Raw genomic sequence first — 18,980 nt, 5'->3', positions numbered from 1 at the left:
TACAAAGTCTATTTGTATATATGCAGTTAAAAAAAATAAGCAACCAATATGGTCCATGCCACAGTAGTTTCTGAAATGCAGCTGAGGTTTCTACAAGGCTTTAGAAGACAAAGCAAGGATGGAAAAAAACCACAGCAACCAAGTGTTTGGATGTGTTTCTTTTACATGCTCAGCTGAAAAAAAATAAGCCTAGAAGGGAGCAAGCAGGGGCAGGAGCAGCAAATTCCCTGTCAGAGGAATCAATCATTGCAACAGAGCCTACTGGTCTGAAAGGTCTCAAATGTGTACACACATCTTGCTAAGCCTGCAAGATTGTGTCTTAGTTGAAACAAGACATCTTTTGGAAGCTGAAAAATAATCAAAACACAGACTCCATTCTTTCTAGATACAGGACTAAATCAAAAGAGGATTTAGATGTCCCAGCACCCGATGCTGGGCCACTCAGTCTCAGATGCCTGACCATCGCGGTGAGGCCTGTAGCCTGGCTGAGGCATCCAGAAAAGCAGGGCACCAAAAGGTTGGACCTGGAGCCAAACTCCTCACAGCTTTGGCTGTATACAGCCAAAAAGGAGTTGTCTGATCACCCTTTCCTTAGGACATGGGTATCTGCACTTTTCAGTTATCTCAGCAGAAGCAACAACCCATTTGAGGTTCTTCAGCAGGGTCGTACATGGCTCGGCCAGCGGTGGGACACTTCGTGCCTCTGTGCGCCTACCCGCTCTACAGCTGCTGCCACTTTGCTGCTTCAGCAGGCAACGGCTTTCCCTGTGGCAGCTTCTCAAGTGTGCTCTTCCACAAGCTGGCAGAGCAGCTTTTCTCTTCCCCACACTCTTTCCAGAGCCACTCTCCAGCACAGAAGGGTAACAGTGCAAGAAGTCAGTAAACACTGGTGTTAAGCAGGCAGACAACTGACCAGACAGGGCCAAGCCAATTCAAACCTCCTTTATGGATCTACTACCCTGCCCATCAGTTCCTCTCTACCTATATGGCAAGTCAAAGCAAACTAAATATCAGAAATATTACCTGGAGACCAGACAGTAAGAGAAGTCTTCTGTGTTGTACATACATTAAATTACTTCATGGTTGAACACAATCACCACCTCAACCATTCTTGTAGTTGTTTTGCCTTGCCCACCACTGTCTCATTACAGAAACAAATTGAGCCTGTTCCATTTTCTTTTCCATCATCACCTCTCTTTGAGGAAGTCTTGAACAGTAGCAGGCAACCCACATTTGCTAAGTTGCCTCTATACTGAAAACATTGCAAGTATACATCTGTGTGAGTGAGTATCTCAAATTCAAAGTAGTCTTCAGGCCTCCTGTGTGGGAGTGTTACTCCTACATTGTTCTTTCTCCTGCTCCTTACCTCACGAATTTTCTGTTGGCCCTCTCCAGAGGCAGAACACTGAGTAAAAGCAATTGTACCATTGTTTCATAAGACAATTCCTATTCCTATTTTCCCATGAGGAGGGAAGAGTAGTACTAAGTCAGAAAGGTTATTTTACCTATCATGGAGGCAGAGGAGATGAGAACTTCACTTAGCCCACCTACAAGCTTAAAAAAACCCAACAGGATGGACTTGCTAACAAGTTGTTCTACTCAGTTCTGTGTAGGTTCCCATACCACCCCCTCAACAGTGTTGTTCTGATCGTTTTCCTGTAGAAACGCAGCTACCATCTGTGATGTGTGGTTTGCTCTCCTTAATCCTCTCCTGAAGGGTAGATTCATGCACTTATTTTTATTTTAAACAAATGTTCCACCCAGGAAGCGCATCATGCTTCACTGTGATCAGTGAAGGCTGATGGAGCAGCTCCTGATCTGCAGCACTGTACCCACCTCACACGTGTGTTCAGCCAGGAAAACACCAGGGACAGATTGCCTAAATGCACGGAAAGATGCAGGGTTCCAACAATGCCAAGTAAGACAGAACAGTACAGAACCAAGACATATGGAGAACAGAGAAGTTGAGACACTACTGTAAGTGGTAACGCTTGACACAACTCAAAAACATTCCCATGAAGTTACATCAGGTCCCTCCAGACTCATGTCTACTTGTGCGAGGCTGTGTGCACTTCGCCCTCCTCGTACATACCCCAAGAGCACAAATTTTGTTACAAAAATGCAGAATTATGAACACAACACAAAATGTTGAAAAATAGTATTTATTAGCACCCAATTTACATAATTATATGGTACAAATGACACTTACTTGCTGCTGTAACATTAAATAAAGCTGCTTTTAAAAACCATTGCTTATTTCTGGAAGTCCATGTGATTTTGCTCAGCACAGAATGCGGGTACAGTATACAGCTATCCCACTTCACTACAGTCATATCAATATAAATACCTGCATGGTTACCTCTATGTGGTCTCATTTTAAATGGCACACTAAAATATGCAGACCTATACAATTTTAATGACAAAATATTTACTTGGACTATTCAGGCAAGTGAATGTAGTTTTAAATATAACCTATCCAAGAACTTTCACAAAGTATGAACTGCAGTGAAAAAGAGAAAATTCAGGGCCGCAATTGTGAAGCTCAAAAATATACCGGCGTATTTCAAAATAATCTCTCTCTGAATTTTCTGTCTTCGTCATTTGAGATATTTATCCAGGATTTTAAAATATTGATTTTCAGTAAAAGTTAATATGAAGTGTTTGAAGAAGCATTTTTCTTTATAGCAAATATTTATACTTTTCATAACAAAGGCTTATCAAATCTTTGGAGAATGATGACTTTCACTTTTCTAATTTCCCATAAAAGCCTTTCTGAAATCTTGAAATATATGAAAATTTGGGATCCTGAATCCCAAGTAAACCATTTCCTTCACGAATTAGAAAACAGTATCTCTCACTTAAAATAACATTCGCTTCTGTACAACAGTAGCATTTAAAGAAGGTAATCTGGTGGTATTCTGACAACTCGGTACTGAGCCATACACAAACTGACAAGCAGACTATTACTCAACAAGTAGGCATTTCTCATTTGGACCCACCACTTTGCAAGACGCTCGAAGCCCAACACTGTTTCAAAGTAGTCATTCAAAACTGGCGTGCAAAATAATAACCTCAGCGTAATTCTGAAGGGGAATCTTAATCTCCTGTACCTGTTTAAGCAAGAGCTCATACATTAGTCACAGTAGCCTTTTCCTACCAACTATCTGTCACGGAAGTGACCCAAAACAGAAGAGGACCAAATGTAATTATTGACATGTAAGTGGTTATCACCTGTGGTATCTTCTCTGAAAGAACTGTCAGGTACCTCTAAATTCAACAGTTTTCCCTGGGGAGGGGGAAGGGTACAGGTGAATATAGATGAATATAAACGACAACAACAATCCAAATCATGACCATGCTGAAAAACCAATCAGTTTTAATTACTTCAATCTTATGAATGTAAGTCCCATAAGACAAGGAAATTCGTCTAGATTTTTTTTTAACCTGACAGTTTCTTTTAAAAGAAACCAATTGAAGGTATTTAGATGAAATACAATGCAGGTTGTTGATCTGCTGACAAATGTCAACAGAAAAATCTTACAGCAACAACAGTCTTCTTATCACAGATTTCTATAAGATTTTCAGATGCATGATTCAAGGAAGTTATAGCACAAGTCTGATTTTCAGTCTGCTTGTGTTATAACAAGCTATACAAGAAATTATTAGCAAACATCCTCATTTTGCATTTCCAGAAAAAGTGCTAACAGGTGAAACAGTTTTCAAAACCTATGCATGTTTGTAAATGCTTGACAGCAAGGAAACAGTTCTAGGAGCCACACATCTGAAAACAAGCAACATTCAACAAGCACTAAATGAGAGGAAGAATAAAAAAATAAATTCTCAATGGAAAAATATTAGCTTGAAGTCCATTGCTTTTCCCTTACACAATGTTTTTGTCTGCTTTTTTAAGTAATCCAAAATAATGAAAATATTTGGCTTGGAGACAAGTCATCCCTTTTCTTACAGGAGAGTACAAATGCAGCTTCATAAATCTTTTCTTGGCTTTCCAGTCTAATACTCCGGTGCGAGGACCAAGGGTTTCTCTGAAGTAGCAGGGACTAATTTGGAGGCCTGCAAGGGCTCGAAGACCTTGCCAGCACAAGGCTTTGAGCAGCTTCAAAAACGCACACACGGGCACAGTTTAAACCGAGGTGCGATCTCTCCCAGGATCAGTCTGGCTTGGCAGCACAAACTGTGCAAAATTAGTTTGACACACAATACGATGACTCAGAGACAATCAGGAACAAAGATAGGCTAAAGCATGTGTATTATTAAATACCTCTTTAGTTCAGCTATACTTCACATTTTGCCATTCAGCATCAAACCTCCCTTTAGAATGACCCAGTTCAGACCCATAAACTGTGCTGTAGAACTGGAATGACACATTCTGTAGTTGAATTCAGATTCTCAAAAACCTTGAAAGATGTAGCACTTCTTAAGTTTTCTCAACAGACCAAAGGACAGAGAAATCAGGTCAGCAGGCAGGATAAGAGAACTCAGTAGACTTACATGAACTGGGAACAAGGAAGTATAGAACAGCCTCTTGGTGGTGGGAGGGGCAGGGCTGAAGCTGAAACCCCAATACTCTTCAAAGGGCACTAGATCAATAAGCTTTCATGAAATTTATCCTGCAATAAAAATCCACTGCAGCTACAATATTACAACTCCAAGAAAAGATAGATTTAAGTGGGAAGATAAGAGTGAGATTTCAAAAAGACTGATAAACTTCACAACAGGTACATACGTTAGTACAGGCATAGTTGTAACTTTGAAGGTCTCACTGCCAAGACCTTCCCTCCCTGGATTAGTCTCATCAGTTGCACTTCTCTGTACAGAGGCTATTTACATAAAGATCACTCTTGTGCCCTCCTCACTCCCCAGATCTTTCTTCATTCACTCCACTGTACTTAAGAATATCTTTTAAAATGTGAGTTTTTCATGATGGAGTATTGCATCGCCTACCACTTTGTTTTCTGTCAGATTCATTGCTACTCAGCAGAAACATTGCAGAGGGTTTCCCTAACAATTCACAGGCCATTAGTTTCAGTAACAGCGCGCTCCTCTAAAGTGACGAAATAGTCAAGACTGTTCACCTATTGTAACCTTTGCAACTAAATATGTTATAAGATTTGAGTAAAACATTTTCAATGACTACATGTCCTTCATGGAAAAAGAGAGCTTCAGGTTTCCAGAAAAACTGCTGCTTCCTCTCTGTGCTCAGTACTAACGCAGCCCAACTGGACACCACTATGATGTTCAGCAGCAGCAGGTGCCCCCCTGCACAGTTTTATACAAAACAATTTACCATAAGTGAACATTTTACTATCATATTCTGATATCTTCATTTTTAACAACGTAGACCAAAACAGTTTCCACCAAAGAGCCACAATTTTCAGAGTGTTTTAAATGCTGTATTAGAAGCAGCATTGCACTTTCACAGTTATTTCAATGAATTCCAGCTCATCCACAAGAAAGCTGAAAGATGCACGTGCCAACTGAGTCTCAAAGTATCTGAAACCACTGGTCCCATTCACTTGTAGGAGAAAGTAAAGTTTAAAAAGACACAGCAATATTTAGCAACACAAGCAATTTTATGGGGCAGCTTGTCTAAAGCAACAGTTTAGAAATTTGCATTATCTCCATCTTTGACACAATTATTCCCTAATTTGGAATCTGAACATACACTACATTTTGTCCTTCACACAACCAGCAACTAATGGGTGTATGAATAAATCTGAGGAATCATCAGAGGAAAGCTTCACTAAGATTGCTAACTCCACCCTTTAAAGGTTTCCCCTTGCTCCCTCTGCTACCATCAGGTTGAATTCTACATTGCTTCCCAGCCTAGTTATCCTGAGCTGACACCAGTCCCAGGGAGGGCACACTGGTTTTGGCACTTAAACTATTTAACTTTCAGAATTCAGCAATCATCCTCCCTCGCTGTTCAGCAGAGTGACCACTATAGATCTTCAAAGCAAAAATATGAACAATCTCATTTGCAAAAGCTATTCATGTTGAATTGCAAGCTTGATGCTTCAGCAAAGAGGACTCCAAGAAGAATGCTCTCAAGCAGTCTCGTACAGGCACAGGAACAAACACAATAGCCGCATTTTCCTCCACAACTCAGCCTATTTTACAAGGTTTTACTTGATTTACTAGAGAATATTCTCATTTAACATTTCACACCAAGAGCTCCCCAGAACAGTCTGCAAAGACACCGCGAAACCAAAGCCTGCAAATGGTTCCAAACACGCATCTTGAGAGGCATTCCAAGCACTCAGATGGTTTTACCTGCTTCTTAACTTCTTATTTCTTGAGTGATGGACTAACGCTGACAAGTGATGCATGAGCTTATGGAAATCACTGCTCCCAAAAATGACATTGATAAAACATGAGGAAGAGGGAGAGGGAAGGGGACACATCTGAGATCAAATAGGTGTACTGCAAAAGGCGGTGTAACCAAGTCCTCTGTCTGTCACATAATTACTCAAACGGACACATTTCTGATTACTGATCACAAAGCTGTATGTTGAACGTCACACATTTCCTCAAATATATTATGTATGAGACTGCTTCACATAACACCATTTGAGAACATACAGATAGAAAACAACCGACAGTAGGTGACACGTCACTGTCTTATGACTTCTTGTTGAAGCTGTTTAAATTATAAACAAAATCTTTTATTTGGTATGTCAAAACACTTTCCTCTGAGGCACCAAAAAAAAAAAAAAAAAGGCAAACACGGGGATTTTTCTGGAGAGAAGGAAATATTTTCCACAACAAAATTATATCTAGAGCTTCCTCCAGGCTATTCCAAATCATTTTGTGCAAGTGTTTTGGCAATTGAATCAAATATGATCAAAGCGAAAGTATACAGCAGTGAAATAAATTAGAAATAAAAGTGAGAGTATTTTAAACCTAGTGAACTCATTTTAAATGCATGAAAGGATTGCAAATTCTCCCATTAAATTAGTTAGTAAAATCAAAATCAGTAGCTCAGGCTTACATACACAAAAAATTCTACAAGTTAACCATTAAAAAAACATATAATGTCAATTAGATACATGAAAAAGGGCAATGTTAAAATGCAATATACAGTGTCGCACAAAAATGTTGCTTTTTTGTTGTTTTTTTTCCCAAGAACAACCATTAAGTTCCATTTTGTTTGCATCTTCAGATGGATTTATCACATTCATAAAAGTTACCAATTATACTGAACCAGAAAGAACTGCATTATAAAATGGAAAAAAGGAGTTCCCCTCAGAGATCAGAAGTTCAAAGCCTATAAAAATAGGTTATGAATTAAGCATCTAGCTGCAAAAGAATCCTAAGTACATACCGAAAGTGAAGGAGAAACTTCAGAAGCAGCAATGCTGAGTTACAGAAAACAGTTGTCAGAAATGAGATTTGGGTATGAGAGATACTAGCTAGGCTAAAATGTTTGGACTTCCTACACAGAAGTATCACATAGAGGGGAAAAAACCCCAAAACCTCCACATTTAACAGATCGCCTTCAGACTAAGTCCAACAAAGCACTGTGAGTGGAAATGCATTGTGGGACCCAGCATACAGAAACATGAGCTAAAAAGCTGAAAAACAAGAAAAAGTTGTGTAAAAAGAGCAAACTGAAAAACAGCCTGGAGAAAGGGGAAAGGAAATACGCAGCTAGAGCTAGTGCATACACAAAGGTTCCAAATTACGAAGGTGATGAGGAATATTTAAAATGGCACGAAATATGGCTTGAAATACCGGCATGAAGTTACAAAAAAGAACCACTAAACGTCACGTAAATCCTCCTGTCAGTGAGAAGCAATCATTGAAATAATCTTCCGAAGGAAAATTAATCATTTAGAACACATACAGAACCTCACTGGCCAAGGCAATATTAAAATGCGCAAGTCTACAATCCTGCTTCAGCGAACAGATGGACTGGGTAACCTAAATAAATTTTTCATCCCTAACTCCTATGATGACGTTCAGAAGATCTGACAGGCTCATGCACAATACCCTGCAGTCCTACAAGTATGTGAACAAGTACAGTAAAAAGACATTGACATCAATTATGAAGACCAGCACAAAAATATATACTCCACAACCTCTTTGTAAGGCTACATTTGTTTTGTTTTGTTTTTTAAAGGCACCTCATCCTCTAGCTATTGCCAGCTTTTAAAAAAGTCACTTCTCAGCTGGAGCAAAAGCTCGATAGTGAGAAGGAAACATCTTTCAATTCACATTTGAACAGCCACTTCTTACATTCCAATTGTAATCAGAATGACAGTCTTTAAAAACGAGCATGCTGGCCTATTCGTTTTATGTACAGCAATTCAAACAACTTTAACTACATATTGTATTGTGTAAGCAAAAGCACAACATTCATTTCATACTCACACCATTATCCTTTGTATACACAAACTTAAGAGAACTCTTAATACTAAAACATTAAAATGCACCCATAGAGTCTTCCCTTACTAGACATATTTAATACATGTTTACAATATATATACACATATATAATATACATAGCTTTTAGAATTTTTCAAATAAATCTTTGTAATTTCCTCTCCAAAAAGAAATAAAATAATGACACTGAAAGAATATGAGTCAAGTACACAGAACTCTCACTAAGTTGAATGCTCAGTTTTGCAGACAAGATCTTCCCCTTTTTATCAAAAACTAAATCTGAATCACTACTGTAATCATCTGTTTCATGGTAAAAGTTCTAACCTTACCTATGGAAATATATTGCATATCAGTATCATGAAGTGACATAGCTGAATATTCTGAGAAAAAAAAAAGTTATTCCAGGATACTTTAGCAGTAAATATAACGTGTTGCAGGCTCAAACAGCACAGGTCAACCTTTTATTCTAAATAATACAGTTAATCTAAACTCTGAGTTCAGCATCAGAAGTGGTCCCATCTCTAAATATCACTCTAAGAACAATATGGTCAAATCCTATGTTGATATCTTCGATGATTCCTTCTTAAAAAGTGTCAGTGTAAAGGTAAAGATGATCAGTTTCCAGTCTTAGCCTCGGGCTGGTCTTTGAAAGGATTGAATGTGTTGGGTTCTTTCCTACTCACATCAGCACCAGAAATAATCTAATAATAGGCAGAATGAATTCTGTCTTCCATTCCAATTTGAGGAAAACACCAGCTCCAGACTGAAGAGCAGTAAGGGCTCTCATGGTGACACATAATAGAAAAGAATCCACTCACTTTCATTATAGGGAGGGATAAAAGGGAAGGGATAAATTGACAAAAAATTTGGTTTAAAAGTTATTTGTCACTTGAATCAACAGAGAAGTTCTGAACACTGAGACAAAGAACATCTGTTGAGCAATTTAAAAAAGCATTCGTTCTTCAGGTAACCTAATTAATGGCACAATACACCCAGTGAAGCATACGTGGAAACGTTCCACAAATGCTGTAATCTGGAAATGCCTCTACAAGTAGCAGAAACTTTCACACAGATCAACCTTTTTTGCAGGCACCTATGAGGCTAGTAGGATTCATACAAAGCATCAGGTATAGGTTTAATCTTCAAAAGAAATTGAGTATTTCATGGTTACACAATGCCCAGAATGATACCCTTTTTTAGCAGGAACAGAAAGAGGAGGAGATGAACATATGATAATTAATTACACTGTAAGAGTTTCTTTGGGAAATCTTATAATTTCTTGTGCCAGATCTCCAAGAATAAACAGCATTATAAATCTCAATAAGTTAATCTGCTACTAGAGAATATACAGACTGCTTCAGTCTGCTGTTAATTGGGACTAGACTAAAGGCTCAGCTTCTAGCCACATGCTAATGCAATTAAAAAAATTATACAATTTTGTTTTTGCAAACTAAATATTTGCCATATAACACCAAATATTTAATAAAACTTTACTGTATTTCAATTTATGTTAGTAATTTTCTTTCCTTTATCCACATTTATCTTAGGCTAGCAGCCAGGTGGCTGAGATTAAGTATCAGCTACTGCTCTCTGAATGTGATCTACTCGTTAATACCAAAGGGATTAAGGGATGACAAAGTGCCTCTCACATGACACAATAACAAGCATCTGAACTGACACTTTTTCCAGGTGATTTAATCCTAAATACATCAAGATTCCTCAATAAGAAGCATCCCAGGAAGTTTCCCTCTTTTCCCTCTCTCCCTGAAGCAATTAGACCCCTTCTTTCCAGTACTCCATCTTAATAATAGAGAACACATAGACCTAATTTCACCCAAGGCCTGCCTGGACGAAAATTCACATCCTCTGAAATAAAATTGCCTTTTTTTTTTTTTTTTTTTTGAAAGTAGTTGAAACTGAGAGTTTCCAAGCTCTCAGCACCAGCTGAGCTCACAGAAACCAGAACAAATTTCAATTTAGAAAACAGCACCCTGCAAAAACTAAACACTTACAAACATTCTCTGATTGGGCAGAAGACTCATGCCCTTCTCTTCTCTTTTGTGCAGCTGGTTAAATATATATAAAGCTAAAGTTGGAAAGGGACACACTCTGTCATACAAACACTTTTGCCAGGGCATCTGCTCCTGCACTGGCAATATAACATTTGGATGGGTGGAATGCCACATCATGAATAGACTCATCAAATTTTTTGCGATGTGCAGTGAATTCTTGGATGCAGGTCTTGCTTTCAAGATTCCATAGGCGAATTGAACAGTCATGACCTAAAGAAAGGAAAAATGGTTTTCTTTGTAATTCACGTTTGCTACCACTATGAGAAAAGGAAAATGAAATTTAATGTACTTACTGCCAGACATCAAGTACAAGCCATTAGGATCGACAGCTAAACTTGTAACTGCATCTAAGTGAGCTACCATGGAGTGGATCAGTTTTCCTTTGGAAGAAAAGATTCAAGTTACTTTCTGCAATTCACTGTTATCTGTATTCACTGTTTAGACCTCACCACAGCCCATTTAATAAGTACATTATCTTGTCCCATGACTGAATCAGCAAAAATTCTAAGAAAACCCACTCTTTTAATGTTTATAGGCTCAGTAAAGCTGCAGAACCAATCCATCAATTTTGTTTGACCCTTGCTTTTTGTGTGCAAATCCATCCTGATACTGCAATCACTGTACACATTAAATATCTGTCCCCTAAGGGACTTCAGTGAGTTCAGCAGTAAGACCTTGACTGAGAAGGAGGACATGGGCTGAATATTCTGATAAGCAATGGATCTAAACCAAATAAGAATACAGAATGATTTAAATCAACTCAGAGAGAACTGATGTTCTAGAACAGCTTATTAATATTAATGATTTGACGTGAAATATAGAAAATCATGGCTCAGATATTTTTTTGGTTGCAGAAAATAATAAAGGAAAAACTGAAAAGTTCAGTGTTTCCTCTACAACACATAATGGCATTATATCATCAAACAAATAATCAATTTTCATCTTTTGTCTCAGCTTCCATTGGGTGCTCCAACCTCTTTATATTTAACACGTGTGAAGAATAGCTAGCTTAAAATCAACTAGAATTTTGAAAGATCTCAGTTTAACTTTTAGAGCTGTCTGATTTGGAAACAGAGAAGTCACAAGCTGAAGAAAATCAACATTTACAATCAGAATGACAGTTCAATACTATCACTCCTACAAACATTTCCTTTATGTAATTTATAATTATACAACTTAGTGCAACTCTCACCACAGATTTGAAAAAGTATTCTATTTGTCTATTTCTCCATCTCTCTTTTCTGCAGAAACAGAGTGTATTAAACTGAGAATTATGCCCTGCAAGGGAAATGCTACCTCCAAATCATTAACTAGAGGTCTTAGAAGCACTAAAGTGGTGCCTAGGCTCTCTGCCCTCATATCAAAACAACTCAAGACAAGCATAATGAACATAAGGACATGAAAATTAAGAAGCTGCCTTACATGTTAATTATTGATAAACACTAAGTTTAAAGCATTTTAATAGAATTAACAGAGTGATGAAGGTTCCTTATCATTATCCCAATAACCTTTTAAGTAGACTGGCAATTGGGGGCTCTGCCAGCAAAAAAAGGATTTCTGTTTCAGAGGACATCCGGTTCTTAACATTCTTCAGCATTTGTGCGCATAACATTAATCATAAGGAAACTCTGTTTGTTTTGTTTGCTGAAAAGATACAGATGCATACCTGTATTGTTGTCATAAAATTTGATGTGTCTGTCTTCATGAGCAGTGATGCTAATTGGAAGAGTCGGATGGCTGATGACTCTGTTTATCTGACAGGAAGTACTGACCGCTAGGTAAAAAACCAAACAAACATATTGACAGGTATAAATTGCTAAGGTCTTCGAAAAACTGCTATTAAAAAATGGATATATATAATCAATTTTATCTACAATGCAGTTCTATCATATAACGTAAACTCTCAATCAACACCTTATACGTGTTTTACTCTAAAATCCTTTTCAAATTACATACGCACAAATGCATACATGAGCCTTACCTCACATACGAATGTAAATATAAATAAGTAAGGTTCGCCTTCTTTTGGTAAGAATAAGTAAGTGAAAATACTATTTTTGCATTTCTCCACCTCCACATTGCTCCTCTTGTCAAGTCAAACTTTCATTGTAACATACATGCAGACAGGAAAATTAACATCATAGTAAGAATGTTTAAAAGTAAAGAGAATTCCTCACCACTACAGAACAAAAGGCACGTACTATCACTAGACACATAGTGATTGAAATTGGAGAAAAGGATACTAAGCTATTCATATGAGAGGCACTTTCTCAGCATTCAGGAATCCTGAAATAGCACTATTTTATATTTATATAAATATACATGCACACATGCACAGGAACCAGAAAACTACAGAAAAGATATTTTGGTGGGTTATGGTAATGGCTTCAAGCTGCGCCAGGGAAGGTTCAGGCTGGACATTAGGAAATACTACTTCTCTGACAGGGTGGTCAGACACTGGAATGGGCTGCCCAGAGAGGTGGTGGAGTCACCAAGCCTGGTGGTGTTCAAAGAGCATTGGGATTTTGTGTTGATGGACATGGTTTAGTGAGAACCATTGGTGATGGGTGAATGGTTGGACTGGATGATCCTGTGGGTCTTTTCCAACCTTAGCGATTCTATGCTTCTATGATTCTAAGTGGTGGCGGTAGGCCATTTCAGATCACTCATTTCCTATTGCCTAGTTCTTGTATTATTTATTTAATACAGCTAACTTTTAGAGCACAGTTATGTAAATAAAAATACTAAACAGAGACTACTACATGTCATACTGTGAGGGTTTTAAAAAACAAAACAAAACAAAACACACGAATATTTCTGTACAGTTGTGTGTTTGTTTTTTACTACAGGGAGGAGAATCCTGCACAGTAAAATAATAATCCAAAGAAAGGAGGTGGGATTTTCTGTTCACTCTTATAAAATGTCAGATTTGTTAAACTTCATGAAAAGAGATGAGCAAAACTGATAAGAGGGGCTTGCTCCCTTTTAAAAGGTAGCATTCAGACAGTAGCATTCACCAGCATAAAAGTTTCAGCTGAAAAAACTATCAAAGTTTTAAAAAAAGACTGAACATTTTTATAGTTCTCAGGTTACCATTTTGACCCAACCATGACTCCTCATGCTTTGCCTCATTCTGGCCCCTCTCCTAATGATGGGGAACACTGCCATGATTCAAAGCATTACGAAGGAGCTCGTGAGCTCTGCTCATCTCCTTCAGTAGAAACTTCAAACAAAGCCTAACTGAGAATGAGCCAACACCACCTATGAAAAATGTAGAACTTGCCCCATACATTCACAAATTCTTCATGAATTCCACTTGAGATTTGTCCGATATTATCTCGGACTTGCACTTTTGGACGAAAGAGAAAATGGAAATTTCTGACTAAAAAAAAACTCAGGAAATTTTGTTCTTTCCCTTCTGCGACTGTTTCTTGAAGAATAAATTACAGTATCTGCAGTTCTTCCTCTACCTTCTTTCAAAGCTATGTTTGCTCTTCTACTAAAACGCCTCTTGCTCTACTACAGTAATAACAACTTACTCCTACACCTTTAAACACAATGTTTAACGTAGTACATGAAGCAAATTACTAGGATACACCGTTTGCCTAATCGCTTGGAAACACTGAAACAACTATTAACAGTATTTCATCTCAATCAAGCAATTTTTTTTCTGTTTTGAATACATACTATTATCTACTCCAGACTCCAGGGTAAGAATCCGTTGCCGTGTCTCCATGTTAAAAATGCTAGTGTGTCCAGTGTTAAATGATGCTACCATGAGGCTTGGGTCACTGCTCACAAGATCTACTGAGGAAGGGATTCCCATTTCTAGAAAACAATGCAGAGAACATTTTCATAAGCAGCAGATTGTGTAAAAGAAATAGAAAAAGAACACCAAGCATATTGATATTTAAAGAGTCATGATTATGAAATGTTATATTTTAAAATCTACGTTATGACAATCCAAATAGATGGTCTCGAGTGATCACTACTTTAAACCTGTTTTTCTGATATGCATTTCAACATTCTTTATTGAGATGTTCTATCCGGAACTGAGGTTGAACAGAAATCTAATTTGAAATGTGCTGGAAAGTAAGAACCTCATATGCTCCACCTGCCCTGCCCCTTTTCTTCCTTTAAATGCAAGAAAAATTTTCAGCCAAACCTTCAGTGCAGGGACATAATATCAAAACAGCAAAATCATTTACGTGACAGATGATTTTAAGTTGCTATTAAACTGGACAACTTCAGAGCTTAAAAAAACCCCACATCACAAAGCTTTCCAAATGTAAATTTTACATGCTGAAACTATCAGCATGGAAAGTTACGTAAGTACATTAAAAACCTCACATTACATAACTTTTTCCATCCTGCCTATTATACATCAGATGACTTTACACAGTGTCTATCTGAACACTACAGGACAGAAAGCTAGATCAGCAGAGCTTGAGTATGAGAAATATCCCTTAAAATTTCTGTCCTCAAATGTACTTTTCCCTACCAACTAAAAGAAAGAACACCACCATTTCCAACGGATGTCAGGAGCAGGAGGAGGAAGAGGTAAAATCATAGAGTGGTTTGGGTTGAAAGGGACCTTAAGGACCATCCAGTTCCAACCCCTCTCCCAGGGGCAGGGATATCTTCTAATAGATCAAGTTGCCCAGGGCCCCAGCCAGCCTGGCCTTCAACACTTTCAGGGATGGGACATCCATAGCTTTTCTAGTCATCCTGTTTGAGAGCCTCACCATTCTCAGAGTTAATTTCTTCCTTATGCCTAACCTACATCTATACTCTTGTCCCATCACTACACTTCCTGACAAATACATCCTCTGTCCAGCTTTCCTGTAGGCCCCCTTTAGGAAATGGAAGGCTGATATAAGGTCTCCCCCACAAAGCCCTCTCTTCTTCAAGCTGAATAACCTTGACTATTTCAGCCTGTCTTCCTAGGAAAGCTGCTCCACAGCCCTCTGATCGTCCTTCTAGATGATCCAACAGATCTGTGTCCTTCTCAATGTTGGGGGCCACAGAGCTGAATGCAGTATGCGGGTGGAATCTCACAAGGGCAGAGCAGAGAGGGACAAACACCTCCCTCATCCTGCTGGTCCTCTTTCGATGCAGCCCAGGATACAGTTGGCATTCTGGGTTGCAAGGTGCAGCACCTTGCATTTGGCCTTGTTGAATTTCATGAGGTTCATACAGGCTTTCCTCTCAAGTCTGTCCAGGTCTCTTCAAATAGCACCCCTTCCCTACCTCCTGCGTATCAACCACAGCACATAGCTTGGTGTCATCAGCAAACCTGTCAAGGGTACACTCAATCCCACTGTCCACATCACAAACAAAAGATGTCTATTAGCACTGGTCCCAATGCTTACCTCTGAAGAATACCACTCATCACCAGTTTCCACCTAGACATCACACTGTTGACCAGAACAATCCAGCCAATTCCTTATCCAATGAGTGATCCACTTATCAAGTCCATGTCTCTCCAATTTAGAGACAAGAATGTTGTGTGGGACAGTGTCAAATGCTTTGCAAAAATCCAGGTTATGTGCAATACTGAATATTAAGTAATCTAATGTCCATGGATCCAGATAAAGCAAGAATACTATCACCGCTCTAAAGACTCATGGGAAGAACACCTTACTTGCACACACTACCTGTGTACTCAGGAATGTTGTAAAGTATCTATACATACCACAGCAAAGTCAAAAAGGACTGGTGTGAAAAGGAAACCTCTAATGTTTTTGAAATGACTTTTTCTACCACCATAAGGCAATAAGGAAAACTCATTTTCAAAACTCCTTCAAAGGAGGACCTCTGAATGTCTCACTTGAATTTTATTCCAGTTTGAATATTTCGTATTTTCTGTTGAAAATTCCGTACCTTGATTATCATTAAATACGTTGAGAGCTGGAGCAACTTCTGTAGCTTTCCATAAACGTACAGTGCCGTCTGCAGAACAGGACAGCAAACGCTGGTGTGTGCCACTGTAAACCAGACCCCACACTGCATCGGTATGGCCTACAAAAGCACCTCTTAGAACAGAAGGATCTGTGAACAAAAGACAAACAAACCACATTTCAAAACAAAAATTGAATTAAGTGAATAGTTTTATCTTGGTCTGTGCTTATGGAGAAGCCTTAACAAGCTAGTCCATTAAAAAAAACAAAACAAAAACAATAGCCAAGACAAGGTGGTCTTATCAGTATAACAGACTCAATTATTCTATTATTCTTCTTTAATTTCATCAGCACAAGTGGCATTCAGTTTCCCAGTTTGTAATTAATGGAACAAAACAAAGTTTCAGTAGAAGTAGTGGTATTAAAGATAATAAAACAGATTTTGATTTTAAAACTCAGTCTCAAGGAGCCACTAATGGTACATCTTAGTCTTTTTTCCAAAAGACAGCTTTGAGGCCAATTGTATCTGATGCTACGAGACGTGAAGAACATTTTAAAACAGACACAAGGCTGAGGCCTGTTTACAGTTCATAAACTTTACTGAAATACGCAATTTTAACAGCTTGAAGATAATATTAACAGCTTTGGTCTCAGATTCTACAACCCCTTTATCTCAATAGCATAGATTTGTCAAAGAACATTTATATATACATTTCCTGTCCTTGTCAGGTATCAGATTTAGTCCTGCACTTTTTCAACCTAGCTGTTTGCCCGAACTGTAATGAAATCAAGGCTCCTTTTAAGAATCCATCTTCTCATCAACCAACATCAGTATTAAAACAAAAATTTACTTTAACTGGAACAAATGTTCAATCTTCTTTTAATTTTTCCAAGAAATATTACCTACAAATTATACTATTTTAGCTACATAACAATAATGTCACTAGATGTGTCTTTTTGCTGGCGTCTGACAGCTACATACCGTAAGAGTCGTAGGGGTCGATGTTTGGATTTGTTGTATTCCAGCCATGGATGAGGCCATCAGTTCCCCCACTGTAGCACTGCTCACCATTACTGCTCATTACCACACAAAGCACTGGTCCACTGGAAGAAACCACATCCCAAAAAGTTGACTATTAACATTTTCACTAAGTGATAAATATTGTCAAATGAATCTTCAAATTTTCCTGTTAAGTACAATTAATTTGCTGCACTGGCTGCTATGGAAATTCTGCGTTCTCAGGTCATAGGCTACATTACTTCCTACAATAGTATCTCTGCAATATTTGGTAATTTAACTACAGTCAGAACAATTCAGACATTTCACATTTTGAGATGATAGGTTGTATTATTTTCATTTCATTTTTTCCCTGTTTAAAAATTGAAGATTTTTCCATGAAAATAATTCAGTAGATTTTAATTCATTGGACACAGTTTCATTCTACATATACACATACGTGACAAAAAGGCAAGAGCTGTAATGAATGGAATACCAAGTTGAATGTGAACTGTATAATTTGTAGCTTTCTCTTTTAAAAATGGTAGTATATTCAGCACCAGAAAAAAATAGATGAAAATAAGCAGGTATTTTAAATAACATGGAAATAAAAGTACTGCATGGAATCACTAGTTGACATGGTGGAAATTGCTTTAAAAATCTTTGTGTCTGTTTAAAAATCTTGTATTTCTCAAATAAGATAGCAGTCTTATCAAATACTCACCTGTGTGCTCTGAAGGTATATATTGGCTCTACATCAAGAGAAGCACTCCTAAATGAAGTACAAGAAAATGTTAACACACATATGACCTTACATTATGCTTTAGAAAAATGTGCCACAAATTAATAAGTTCTTAAAAATCACCACTACTCTTCTGAAATCTCTACTACAGAAAATCATGTAGAAACAAGAAGTTGTATATCTAGTAATTCTTTGCATTCTTACAAAATATGATAGGATTTTCATTTGCTTATCTGACCTACAGACTTTCAAAGTGAGAAAGCTCAGGAAGTCTCACACACCAATCAAAGCAGAAGGTACATCAGTGGTGGGGAAGGAGTAGAGGGCTATCAGTATCAGGTGGAATATTTCCTTAATTTTTCCAGACTCTACCCAAGGAAAGGGGCTTGTAACACCCTGCCTTTAAACCAAAGCTCTAACACAGTTACAAATCACCTAAACTGTTGCTCAGGACTTTACCAGTCAGGTGTTCGGCTTTTTTTTGTGGGTTTTTTTAATTTTTTTTTTAATTTTTTAATTTTTTTTTTTTTAATTACAGACTTCAGGACTACCAGAGGCATTGTCCAGTCTTCATAAAAGGTATGATGCACACCCTTCACTACATTAGCCTTATTACAAATTTATTTGTTTCCTCAGATCCCTAGCAATACGAAGGAAACACTGGACACATAAACCTAGCAACATCGCCATCAATGTTTAATTCTGTACATATGTATACATGCACATGAGTATACATTTACTTTTTACATATAGGCATGTATGTTTATATATTTATATACAGATTCAAGCATACTAGGAGGTCACATCCAAATATTTGTACTAGTAAATTAGTTTCCCATTTTAGTCTACACACAAAATACATATAT

General features: G+C 37.8%; 1 protein-coding gene across 6 annotated transcripts in view; it reads right to left on the bottom strand.

Annotated features, from left to right (window-relative positions):
* Window positions 1-2,146: 2,146 nt before the first annotated feature.
* STRN (striatin) overlaps window positions 2,147-18,980 on the bottom strand; it is a 65,220-nt gene continuing 48,386 nt past the window's right edge. For all 6 annotated transcript variants that reach the window (XM_004935418.5, XM_004935419.5, XM_419519.8 and 3 more), the window contains 7 exons: window positions 18,097-18,144; window positions 17,358-17,479; window positions 16,359-16,526; window positions 14,163-14,303; window positions 12,142-12,249; window positions 10,769-10,855; window positions 2,147-10,685 (listed from right to left, as the gene is read on the bottom strand). In XM_004935418.5, the coding sequence (XP_004935475.2) occupies window positions 10,516-10,685; window positions 10,769-10,855; window positions 12,142-12,249; window positions 14,163-14,303; window positions 16,359-16,526; window positions 17,358-17,479; window positions 18,097-18,144 (844 nt within the window). In that variant the 3' untranslated portion in view covers window positions 2,147-10,515. The remainder of the gene's footprint in view (window positions 10,686-10,768; window positions 10,856-12,141; window positions 12,250-14,162; window positions 14,304-16,358; window positions 16,527-17,357; window positions 17,480-18,096; window positions 18,145-18,980) is intronic.

Source organism: Gallus gallus, chromosome 3 (genome assembly GCF_016699485.2).
Source record: "Gallus gallus isolate bGalGal1 chromosome 3, bGalGal1.mat.broiler.GRCg7b, whole genome shotgun sequence".
NCBI classification, from domain to species: Eukaryota; Metazoa; Chordata; class Aves; order Galliformes; family Phasianidae; genus Gallus; species Gallus gallus.
Note: the sequence above shows the minus strand (reverse complement) of the source record. Positions and strands in the feature narration are given on the sequence as shown.